The 12,136-nt window shown below is 35.8% G+C and overlaps 2 protein-coding genes across 3 annotated transcripts; one reads left to right on the top strand and one right to left on the bottom strand.

Moving 5' to 3' along the window:
- Positions 1–2,423: 2,423 nt before the first annotated feature.
- On the bottom strand, positions 2,424–8,736 carry LOC147559317 (F-box/RNI-like superfamily protein). 2 transcript variants are annotated; one of them, XM_086661202.1, is made up of 8 exons: positions 8,160–8,736; positions 6,821–7,063; positions 5,692–6,098; positions 4,584–4,769; positions 3,946–4,138; positions 3,650–3,726; positions 3,315–3,468; positions 2,424–3,044 (listed from the first exon to the last, which is right to left on the bottom strand). In XM_086661202.1, the coding sequence occupies exons 1-8, from the start codon at positions 8,472–8,474 to the stop codon at positions 2,748–2,750; spliced, it is 1,872 nt and encodes a 623-aa protein (XP_086517328.1). In that variant the 5' UTR covers positions 8,475–8,736; the 3' UTR covers positions 2,424–2,747. The 2 variants fall into 2 exon arrangements, with proteins under 2 accessions (XP_086517328.1, XP_086517329.1); XM_086661203.1 differs by having other exon boundaries at positions 2,424–2,967; positions 8,160–8,720.
- Positions 8,737–9,697: 961 nt separating this feature from the next.
- LOC147559316 (uncharacterized) lies at positions 9,698–11,574 on the top strand. Its single transcript, XM_086661201.1, has one exon. The coding sequence runs from the start codon at positions 9,953–9,955 to the stop codon at positions 11,369–11,371; it is 1,419 nt and encodes a 472-aa protein (XP_086517327.1). The 5' UTR covers positions 9,698–9,952; the 3' UTR covers positions 11,372–11,574.
- The last annotated feature ends 562 nt before the right edge of the window (positions 11,575–12,136 follow it).

Below are 12,136 nucleotides of genomic sequence, written 5' to 3'. Positions count from 1 at the left end.
TTTTCTTATCTCATATGTTCGGGCGAAGGTGTTAGAGGAAGGGACATTTGTATCTGGCGCAGATAGTAAAATAAAAGGAAGATGAGAGAAAAGAGAAAGGAAAGGGAGAGAGGCGAAATAGAAAGAAAGGAATGAAGATGAGAAGAAGAAAAGATTTTCGGCGAGAGTCATCTGTGAAACTAGAACCAAGTCAATAGAAACTTGAGAACTTTTTTTCTTTCAACAAAAAAAAAACTTAAGAACTTGATTTTCTCTTAGATGGATAACATCAACAAAAAAGAGAAGGGCAAATATCCATGTCCAATATGTTTATTTTGTTGAAATATGTCCAATATGTTCTTTCGACAAAAAAAAAGCCTAATATGTTAAAAACACCTAGAGTTTGTCCAAATCCTCGTAATCTAAAAAAACAGATACGTTGACAAACAATTGTATGAGTATGACTCAAAAGATTGATCACAAAATATTTTTAGTGCGAGGAAGATGAATGCCGATTCAAGAATTAAAAAGAAAACAATCTGACCTTTTGTCTCCTCCCACCGCAACATCAGCTCTAGTGACACCTCACCATCAACTCCGACTACACTTCACCATCATTCTTTTCTTATCTCATATGTTCGGGTGAAGGTGTTAGAGGAAGGACATTTGTATCTAGGGCAGATAGTAAAATAAAAGGAAGATGAGAGAGGAGAGAGAGGAAAGGGAGAGGGGCGAAATAGAAAGAAAGAAATGAAGATGAGAAGAAGAAAAGATTTTCAGCGAGAGTCATCTGTATACTGGCGACATTCGTGTTTGGGGGAAATTTTTTATTTCTCCACTATATGAAATTTTGTACCCCAAAAAATTTTCTTCATTCTTGAAAACATTGACCCAATATTTCGGTTTGCTGGCGACGTCAGTGTTTGGGGAAATTTTTTGTTTCCTCCACCATATAATTAGGAGTAAGAAAGAGTAAAGAATACTAAATTTCATTCAAATAATATTAGAGTTTATACAAGCCAAAGTATGAGATTGCAAATTCTCCATACTCTAAGTTCCTAATATATCCTCTTGAAGAGAAAAAGCTTTTATTTTTATTTTTATTTTTAATCGATGTTATGGAAGTAGCCATATGCCTAGAATTTATTAAATTCAAATATTAGTTTTATCTCTAACCAATTGACTTGCAATGCAAATAAGAGTGTTGAGCAACTTCATTAATCTTATGAAGATAATACTTAAATTGTACTTTCTCAAAAAGTGCAACTTCAGATTGGAACTCTGATATAATAGTCCTGATCCTCCACGGAGGATCTTCTTCTGATCTTTAACAAGACCCGGCTACAACCGATTTGATTCTTTTATATCTAACTAAGCAGTACTTGCGCCTCCTTCAACAATAGAATTTCAACTAAGTACAGATTTTGCTCTAGCAACTGCTAGTTTAGTGGCCATTGCTTTCACTACTAATGCATTTGGAACTACTATGACGACCTCTGCATAGACTGCAACAAAGTTTACCTCGGAGTCCCTACAAACTATTGCAATCCTCGTAAGTCCTTCGAGTGCTGCATCAAAATTACATTCTTGATAACAGATATATTACGCCCTGGATTCACGAGGCAACGACAATAATTCACCCAAGTGAGTGGTTTCGCCGAACACGTAGCACCCACTTCTGAAAAAGCATTAGCATATCAACTTCGGATTGGATCTTTGATAATAGTCCCGATCCTCCACGGAGGATCTTCGTCTGATCTTGTGCAAGCCTTGGCCACAACCGATTGGTTCTTCTATATCTAACTAAGGAGTAATTGTGCCTCCTTCAACAACACAATTTGAACAAAGTAAAGATTTCGCTTTAGCAACGGCTAGTTTAGCTGCCATTGCTTCCCTACTAATGCATTTGGAAATACTCTGACGACCTCCACATTGACTGCAACAAATTTTTTCCTCGGAGTCCATAAAAACTATTGCAATCCCCGTAACCTTTTAGCGAACTACTGCAATCCTAATACTAATGCGTTTAGAACTACTATGACAACCTCCCAACAGACTGCAACAAAGCTTCCCTCGGAGTCTCTATAAACTATTGCAATGCCCGTAACCCCTTTGAGCAAACTATTGCGATCCCCGTAACCCTTTCGAACGTTGCATCAAAATTACATTCTTGATAACAGATATATTGCACCCTAGTTTGTAATCCTCTCTTGATAACAGATATACTGCCGCCCTAGTTTGTAATCCTCGTAACCCCTTTGAGTGAGCCAAAGACAATGATTTACCCAAGTGAGTGATTTTGCCGAACACGTAGCACCCACTTCTGAAAAAGCACCATCAAGATTTACTTTCATGAAATCTTTGTGTGATAGACAAACTCTCTATTGAGAGGTGACTGGTATGATTGCTTAAAAATTTGCAATTAAATTAGTGACTCTAAAAAATCAAAACTAACCCCATCAAATAAAATTATGTTCCTTAAAAAAATTCCATAGACCTTGTCTACATGTTCTTGTTAAATGGAAAAAAAAGAACAGACAGTATAAATTAACTTGTGTTACTAAGGTATCCTTTTCTGTGCATCTTAACACAACAAATTCAAATCAACATCTAAAAATACGACGAAAAGAACATCAACAAAGAGATTTTGTTTTTCTTCTCTCTTTTCTTTACTTGGGGTTTATACAACAGCACTTGCGGCGGACCAGCTTCATCCGCTTTGGCCGACTACCAACAGAAAGGTACATTATGTATGTATAGAAACGGAACTAAAGGTCAACACAAAGGTAGGAGAGGATGGAACCCGCTCTTCGTTTTGTACGCTGACTTACCTTCCACTTCTCAACCAGTATCTTCTTTATGTTGACACAGCTCGAAACAACTGTTGCAACTCCGGCTGAAGAAACAAGCGGGCAATAAACCATCTGGCAGGTCTCGAGTAGTGGGCATTTCGCCACTAGATATGATAAACCGGCATCTGTTATTTGCCTACAATGAGATAATACTATATCCTTTATCAATGGACAACCTTCTCCTATTTCGGCCAGGGCTGCGTCACCCAAATTCTGACAAAACAGATATGTATATACATGTTAACTACGTCTACTTCATTTAGTTTTGGTTGGAGATAGACAAAGATGTCAAAACTATTAGAGAGAGAGAGAGAGAGAGAGAGAGAGAGAGAAATTTTGTGTGGCAAACAACATACTAAGTTGAATTGTTTGGTGGGTCATTGAAATATTATATTCAACTATTCGAAATTAACAACACAACGGATGCTAACTAAACCTGATTTAGAAAGTATTTGGGAAACTTGAAAGAAAATAGTCTCATACCTGAAGAACACTGACATCTAGGTAAACAAGGTTGGGGCATCCCCTCGCAATAGCAATCAGTCCAGCATCACCAATTTGGTGGCACCCACTGACATTCAAATGGCGTAGTAATGAGCAGCCCGTAGCAACAGCAATAAGGGCATCATCTCCCACCCTGATTATATCAACAGAAAATAGAATCAGATATATGTCCTTAATCAGTGGCACTTCATAGTCTAACCTAGAGTGTACTGAAGGGTAAATAGAGAGATTCAACAAGCATATGGTTCTTTCTTGGGAAAAAAAAGCTTACAATACAAGAAGGTAATGGGAAAGAAATTTTTGAAAATCTTTACCTATCACAAAATCGAAGGCTCATATCTGTGAGATATTGGCAATTCTCACCAATGGCTATGATTCCCTTGTCTCCGACCTATTAAAGGCAAAATAAACTAATATCAACATCCAATACACTAGATTAGTTCAATCTCAGAGTTTTAAGAAATAACCGATGGAAGTCCGGAAATTACTTGAATTTTTGTGTTCACACTTAATAGGAAGTACGAAGTGGATTGAAGTACTATAGTTTCTGTAGTTTCAAACAAGATACTGATTACAAAGGAAGGAACTTGGATTTGATTAGAAGGGATACCTCATAACAACGTCGAATATGAAGCTTCTTCAAGTATTTGCAACCTTCTGCTATGTGGCAAATAGAATCATCTCCGATATTTGAACAATCCACCAAGTGAAGAGCTTGTAACCATTTGCAGCCTCTACCAATTTCAAGAAGAGCTCCATTACCAATTCTTTGGCAGTATAGTAGAGATAGTTCAGAAAGATTCCTGCATCCGTTACAACAGATATGTACTTAGTTGCTAGAAAGAAAAACTCAAAGAGTGAAATACTTCAAAAGAGTCTACTACTTGAATAAATATCTAGAATGATGAAGTACAATAACCACCATCCATAACGATGTCAAATTTGCTTTGCTATTTTCAAAATTTACTTCGAAACAAAAATATTTGTCAGTAAACAATATAATACGTCAGACTGAGCTGCTTAACTTGGAATACATTCGGTAAACCCATTCCTATCAAAAGCATATGGTTTTTGGAGATAAATGTTGGATCGCTCACAATGAAAAATAGGCTTAAATATTGAATTGGGGAAGTTAAATTCAGGTGAAATACATCCTTACAATCATTTATCTGATTCTCGCAGCATCTATAACAATGAACAGAGAGAGAGAGAGAGAGAGAGAGAGAGAGAGAGAGAGAGCGAACATACGGGCAAGATCTCCCAATAGCCTCCACCCCGTCTGTCCCAATATTGTGGCAGCCATTAACTTCAAGATGTGTGAGACTAGGACACCCGGTCCCGATTGCTCGTAGGCCCCGGTCACCCAAGAAGTAACAATCGCTAAGAGAGAGACTTTTTAGTTTCTTGCAACCCGACCCAATCGCAAGGAGACTCCTAAAAATGGATTAGCAGAGATTATATAACTTATAAGCATGTGGATAAGGCATCGTGATATTGAGACTAAACATATAGATCTCAAAATGGATGATTTTAAGTGACAAGATGGTTCTATAATTGTGACGAGAGAGAACCACAACAAGTATAATATACCAACATGAGAAGCTGATCATGGGTGCGTCCAACCAACAATTTAGGGAGCGAAATTTTAAGTATTTTGATTTTCATGGTCAGCTAGTTTGTTCAGAAGAATTTCTGCCAGTATAGTTTACTTTTTTTTAAAAAGAAGAGAATAATGCTGTCAAGGTACGTAATGTGGACGCTAGTATGGGTATTGTATACAGCAGATACACAATCTGCCAGATATGATGATCGGAAAAGGCCAGTACGGGCGTAAGATTATGCATGTATTTTCCATCAGTTATTAGGTCAACCTTTTTTAGTTTTAGATTAACCATTACAACATCATACGAAAGACCATAACCTAGGTGTTATTTTGTGGTGCTAACACGATTTTGTGCAAGTTCACACTAGATGCACTGACAAATTACATGATAGACTTTACAAAAGATGGAGTGACTGATAGAAAGAGAAGTATCATAATGCCCAAAACAAGGTATACAAGTAATCGACACTGCAAAAATTACTATGAAGGAGTTTTGATGTTATATAGGCTATAGCTATATTATTGGACTCCTTTGCTGAGAAATTCATCTATAGATCTACTGTAGACATCAGACCTAGGCTTATGGGCATTAACTCACTTAAGGCATGCCTAATTCCTTCTTCAATACTTGTTCAAACAAACCAATTCCTTGTTCAATATTGAGCTTGCCTTCTGTATCTTATTTTGTTTTTAAGATGAGAAATCATTATATAGAATATGAGACACACAATGAACAAGACACAAGTATCTAACCTGTCAGTAAATCTCTGGAAACTGCATAGTGCTAGAACCTCCAGTGACAAACAATAGGTACCCACAGCTTCCATAGCCTCATCTGTAGCATTTATACACTGTAACTTCAAAACTTTCAAGGATGGGCAACCTCGAGCTATGGAGAGCACCCCTTGGTTTTTCATGAATTCTGAATCCAAAATCAAGGTCTCAAGAGAGGTACAGTTGGACCCAACAGCTTCCAATGAAATATCAGTAACTTTGACGCAAGTTGCTATTCCAAGAGATTTGAGGGACTTCCCACAGCCAACAGCTAATTCCACCACGCCTTTATCGGTAAAGCCTTCACAAAACCGTAAATTAATATCTTCAAGTTGCTTACAGAACTGTCCCACAGCTGTTAGTCCTTGATCACCAATATAACATCCCTACATGCACAATAAGTAACTCTCAGAACTTACATTATCCATTACCTATCAGTGATGAAGCAAGTATTTATTGAGCAAAGTTGACATGTTCCAGAAGCTGACTCACTATATACAATTTATCTCTTATCTACCTTATAAGCAAAAGATTACTTCAGAAGAAAAGGTAAACATTAACCAACTGAATACTCATCTACATGGTTAACAAATTCTGAAAGGCGAGCATATTCCATAAACGTCTTAAACTTTTAATCAAAGTTCGTTATATTTTTATTTTTCCTTCATATTTCAAACAATACACATACAGTCTTCGTGCATGCAGGAAAAAAAACATAACAAATCAATGGATAAAGTAAGAGGGAAGACAATTGCAATCAATATAGTGATACAGTCCATCAAAAGTAAATGAAAAAGTATTTGGATTTACATGCATTCTAACCCTAAGCTTAGCATTACAGACTGATCATTTAATAAGTGGTATTCAAAGCAAATTTTATAAGCACCGTACACAGGAACAATATCATTCAATTTCCTCACTAAATCTTGTAGATACTGCTGAGTCGAAAACTTCAAAAGTCACCACTAACATGTACTAGATCACTTAGTCTTATATTATACAAACTAAGCAGGTTCTTAGTCACGACTGGTGACAAAACTGCGGAAATGAAGTAAAATGAATGCATGCATATGAGAATATAAACCACATCATGAGAGATAATATATACCTGTAAATCCAACGATCTTAGGGATCGAGATTTCTCAGCAAGAGAGGTTAGTCCTACACTTGATACATGAGAACACCAGATCAAGCTCAACTTCTCAAGACTAATGAGCTGAGCAAGAGAACTTAAACCAGCATCAGATAAAGTATACGATTCTAAGTCACATTGTGAAGAGCCATCATCCCCATCCACATCAAGATTGACTATGGATGTACCAGTACTCTTATTGCTACGGCGTCTTCTTTTCTGCAAGACAAATAAAAGCTACCACATTATTGGACCTGGATGAATGTACTTCGAATAGAAACGGTAATTTTCTTGAAGAAACTAGCAATGTTTGACAAGAAAGAGTGTAAAAGAATAAATATGGAAGCGACATATAACAATTGTATCTATGCAGGTCAAAAAAATCACTGGTTGACATGTTTAGTTGTATCCAAAGCAAAGTTTAGGACTGAAATGTGACAAGTTGTCCTGGAATGACACCTAAATTTTTTTTTTTTTACAGCCTAGTGTTACAGTTACAACCAATAATGCTAACCATTTCGCTGGTATCTATCCCTTCAGTTCAAGTTCACAAGTTTTGAGCACTAAATAGGATTTTTAAGTATTCCTTCCTAACAAAGCCATGTAATGTGACTTCACCAATCCCAACTAACCGTCTGAGACAAACATAAAATGTAACTTAGTTTCAAGGGTTGTTATTGATCTTCTTAACAAGATACATTCTCAAACTTTATAAAAGACCTTTCAGCTAAACATAATTTTGTTGTTTCACATTTCCAATCTCATGCTAGGGTATCAATGTGACTCTAGATTCTGAATTAAGTGCTACAACTAAATTCGAGTCACCCACCTTAACCTTTTTGGTGATAGTAATGATAAATCACAAATAACTAATAACTACTACTTGTAACGAGGTTTCATATTCCTTGAGAAAGTTAATTTCATACCTATATAACATGTAAAGTTCTTCATTTATATTTTGTATAGTATAGAATAATAAGACAAAGATAAAGGGAAACCTTAAAGTATTGAAGAATTTCTTCTAAACATCAATTGACTAAGTATAAAGATGTCACCTTTACTTGCAAAATATAACCTACATTCTTATCCTTCCCATTATTTTATCAAATGAATATATTCTTTCCACCTTTCTTACTAAGATATCAAGCTAGATAAACTTATAATACTAATTTCAATAAATTTACAGTTAAAATTAAACATAAATGCATGTGATCCAGATTATAGACCTACAATGGGTAAGCATCCAAAACCCTAATTCACATTGAACATTTTAAACGAATTCCAATAATTCTAGAGAGAGAGAGAAAACACTTACACTAGCAGAACGACGTGATCTGGGTACGAAAGGAATCACAGAGTCCATTGGTGAAGAGGTAGAAATTGGTAACCTTTCATCAATATAAACATTTCTAAGATTTACAAATCTATCAACTAATAATTTAATCAAAGCATCTGGATTACCAGAAGCACTTAACCTAACTGTACGACGACTCAATCTTTCGAGCTTCAACCATCTTTTACAGACAAGAGAACATGAATCGGCGTTTAATTTAGAATCCTCAAGACGACTAATAATCTCAAGAATGATTTCGTCGGGAAGAATTGTATTGATTAGATCATGACCTCGCATTGTGGGAGGTGATGAAGATCAAGCTTTCTATGTATTCTGAATTTTAATTTTAGAGAGAGAAAGAGAAAGCCCTAAATTTGTTGCAGGAGAGAAATGGCAATGTTGTTGTAGCAGAGGATAAAAGGGAAGAAGGATGAAGAATGCCTTGGAGTCTCTCCTAAAGTAACGTGTCGTGTGAAACTTATGGAAAATACGTTTTTTTTAGCGGAAAAAAATGTATCTTTGATAAAATACGTTTTTTAGTTTAAAATATCGGAAAATAGTGGTACAGAAAGAGTGAAGAAAGAGTTTTGTTTCTTCCAACTAAGGGTGGGAATCAGTCGGGCTCGGACGTCCGTGGACAGTTTTCTTTTGGACTCGGACGGGTCGGAGCCTTTCCCCACAATTAAGATTGGCGGACGGGGCCACATATCTTGATTTTCTGATGCACGAAGCTCGCCCCGCCAAATAAATTAGCCGAGCCAGGTATCAGATCATCATGCTTCGTGCAAGAGTCCTAATCCGGAATTAGAGAAAAAAATAATACAATTTTTTTTTAGAGAAACAATTTCCAAACGTTTAGAAGATCTCTATATCAAAACCCGAAAGTAAAACCCTAAATCAAATCTAGAAGAAATTATCTCCAAACGACTTAAAGAATTCAGTAATGGCAATCATTTCTGATTTTCAAGGGGAAGAAGGGCAACAAAAGATATAGAAAAAAAAACCTCAACTTCATCTTCTTCACTTCTTGAATCTCTTGGAAACTTTGTCGAACCTTACGATGAAGTTCTAAAATCTATCTTAGACCATCAAACTCAATTAGGAGTTGATGAAACTATTATCGATTTTCTTCATAAGAAATCTGATCTTCTCCGATATAATAAAATGGACAAGAAGATCTCTTCTCTGGTTCATGCATCAAAGGATAAAGATGTCGAGGAGAAAAGGAAGGCTGAGAAGAAGATGAAAGAGGTTGAATTTGGAAGGATGCCATTAAGTAACCTACTATATTGTATAAAAGTTGAAGAGAAATACGATTTATGATACTCTCATGCACATAGACTCGATGTAGACACAATATAAGAGTGACACAAACTATTTAGATTTGATCATTTTACCGAAATTATGTGTCAGTTCTGGTACACAAATATTCGATTTTTGTGCATGAAAGTGAAACTCATTTATATTTCTCAAAACTTTTTTAGTTGAAAGGAAATCTCAAAACTTAGTAAGCCCATACTCTTACATTTGAAGCATCCTAGATTGAAAATAACATACCCTATCCAACCTTGGATCTAGACAACCAAAAAATGTAACACACGCTTTCATATAATGAACGACCCAACATACATACCTCAACGTGCCATTAACACCTCACACCCCACCTTTCTTCACTCTCTCTCTCTCTCTCTCTAGCCGGTCTCTTCTGAATCATTCAGATTAAACCATTTCTCCAATAATCTAACCCTAATTTTTCTTTTCATTTGATTCTCCATATGAACTTCTTCAAATCTGTTCTTTTTGTTGACGAAGAAGATGATGATGATCAACAAGAATCGTCTCATCACCCACCCTCTGAATCTGGATCACCGACTAAATCACTTGACCAACCAGCAGAAGAACAAGAAGAAGTTGAAGAAGGAAGAGATTTAGATGTAGAAGAAACTGAATCAAATCAAAACCCTAATTTTTCAATTGGTTCTGGTTGGAGTTTTGGTGGTTTAATTAAAACATTCGCATCAAAATCTGAATCAGTACTTGAAACATACCGTCAAGATCTTGAAGATTTCAGTTCTGGTTTGAAAAAAGAAACTGCTAGTTTTCGTGAAGTTGCTACTAGGGTTGTCAAAGATCTTCCTGTAAAATTTGAAGTTGGTACAGCTGTTGCACAAGAATCACTTGAATCTGTAGGTCAAGCAATTGATGATCTTGGAACCACTGTTTGGAAAGGAACAGCTGAGATTATAGCTCAAGGTAAAGATACCCTTTTATCAGTTGACCTAGAAGGTGATTCTTCTTTTGATAATCAATTAAATACTACTCCTTTAAGCACAAAACGTTATAGTAGATTTGAATCACAACTTTATGCAATTCAATCTGATTTTAATACATATTTTGAGGATCCTGATGATTTAGTTGATTTTAGTAATTGGAAATTAGGGTTTGTTTTAGGTGAGAAAGTTGATGAGATTGAGAATTTGTTGAATGAAAATGAAGTAATTGAAAGGGTTTATGCTAAGATTGTTCCTAGTGAAGTTGATGATGAAATGTTTTGGACTAGATATTTTTATAGGGTTTATAAGCTTAAACAAGTAGAGGATGCAAGGGCTAATCTTGTAAAGAGAGTAATTTCGGGCGAGGATGATGAAGATTTGAGTTGGGATATCGATGATGAGGAAGATGAAAAGAAAGAGGAAGAAGAAGTGAAAGAGAAAGATAAAGATACGACTTCAGAGGCGACAGTAAATGTTGCTGAGGTCGAAGAGAAGAGTGTGGACAGAGAAATTGACAACAAGGGTTTGACATCAGAACAAACGCTAAGTGATAATCAATCTAATGAGGAGGTTAAGGGGGGGTTGGAATTGGAAGGCAAGAGCGAGATCTCTGGGTCGAATTCCGATGATTTGGTAGCAAAATTTGATGAAACAATGAAAATACAAGGAAAGACAGACAATGGCGAATCGGGTAAAGATAGTGACTTTTCAGTTGTGTCGAGCCAACAATCTTCACCGGATGAAGAAGAAGAAGATCTTAGTTGGGATGAGATCGAAGATATAGATAACAATAATGAGAACAAAGCTACTGTTGATGAAAGAGCTGGTTTAGTGAAGCGGTTAAGTGTCACTGCCGACGATGATGAAGATCTGAGTTGGGATATTGAAGAAGACGATGAAAATTCAACAGGCAAGTCTTAGACTTTCATTATAATTTAAATTCAAAAAACTGGTTTTATCTCTTTTATGTGTTCAATTGTTTAGTTCCATAAATATGGCAATTATTCTGTTTCTTAAGTACTAGTAAATTGTGTAAATACTTGTTTCATTGTTTGTATACCCTAATAATTGAAGATGAACATAAACCCATTCATGAATATGATTTTAGTTTCTTGATTTGGACATAATATCATGGCATTAAACTAGTTTTGCTTCTGATGTTAATTTACTTATTTTTTAAGGTATTGACTGTTGTATTCTTTAAGAAGCCTCTTTTGGTTCTTGTTATTTCTCTTTCGGTTCTGTTTGCTTTAAATTTAACCTTAACTTTCTTCTTCTCTCTTTTGTTATGTTAGCTCCGAAAATTTTGTTCACAATATTTGGATGTGGTTTTCTTATTTATCAATAATGAGATGTTGATAGAAAATTATTTGTCATTGGCGAACTCTTTCATAAGGCATGCCTAGAAATTTTGGTTTATTACGGAAACGAAGAAAAATAAACATCTATGTTTCTTTCAGAAGAGTTTTGGGTTTTATTCGGAGTTTTGGGCAGTCAACTACTGTTGTTGCTCGATTTACTTGACTCAGAATGCTAGCAGGTAATTTTCAATGAGATCGGCTAGTCATTTACATTATCACTACTCATCTTGCAACTTGGGTGTTCATTAAAGAGAGCCGTTAGCAGTTACAGACAGAAAGGTGTGGAACTAAAAAAAGCCCATAAGTCTAAGAGCTTTTTTTTTTT

The sequence above is a fragment of the Eschscholzia californica genome, unplaced genomic scaffold (assembly GCF_041429995.1).
Source record: "Eschscholzia californica isolate CP2 unplaced genomic scaffold, dmEscCali1.0.p SCAF_2, whole genome shotgun sequence".
Classification (NCBI taxonomy): Eukaryota; Viridiplantae; Streptophyta; class Magnoliopsida; order Ranunculales; family Papaveraceae; genus Eschscholzia; species Eschscholzia californica.
Note: the sequence above shows the minus strand (reverse complement) of the source record. Positions and strands in the feature narration are given on the sequence as shown.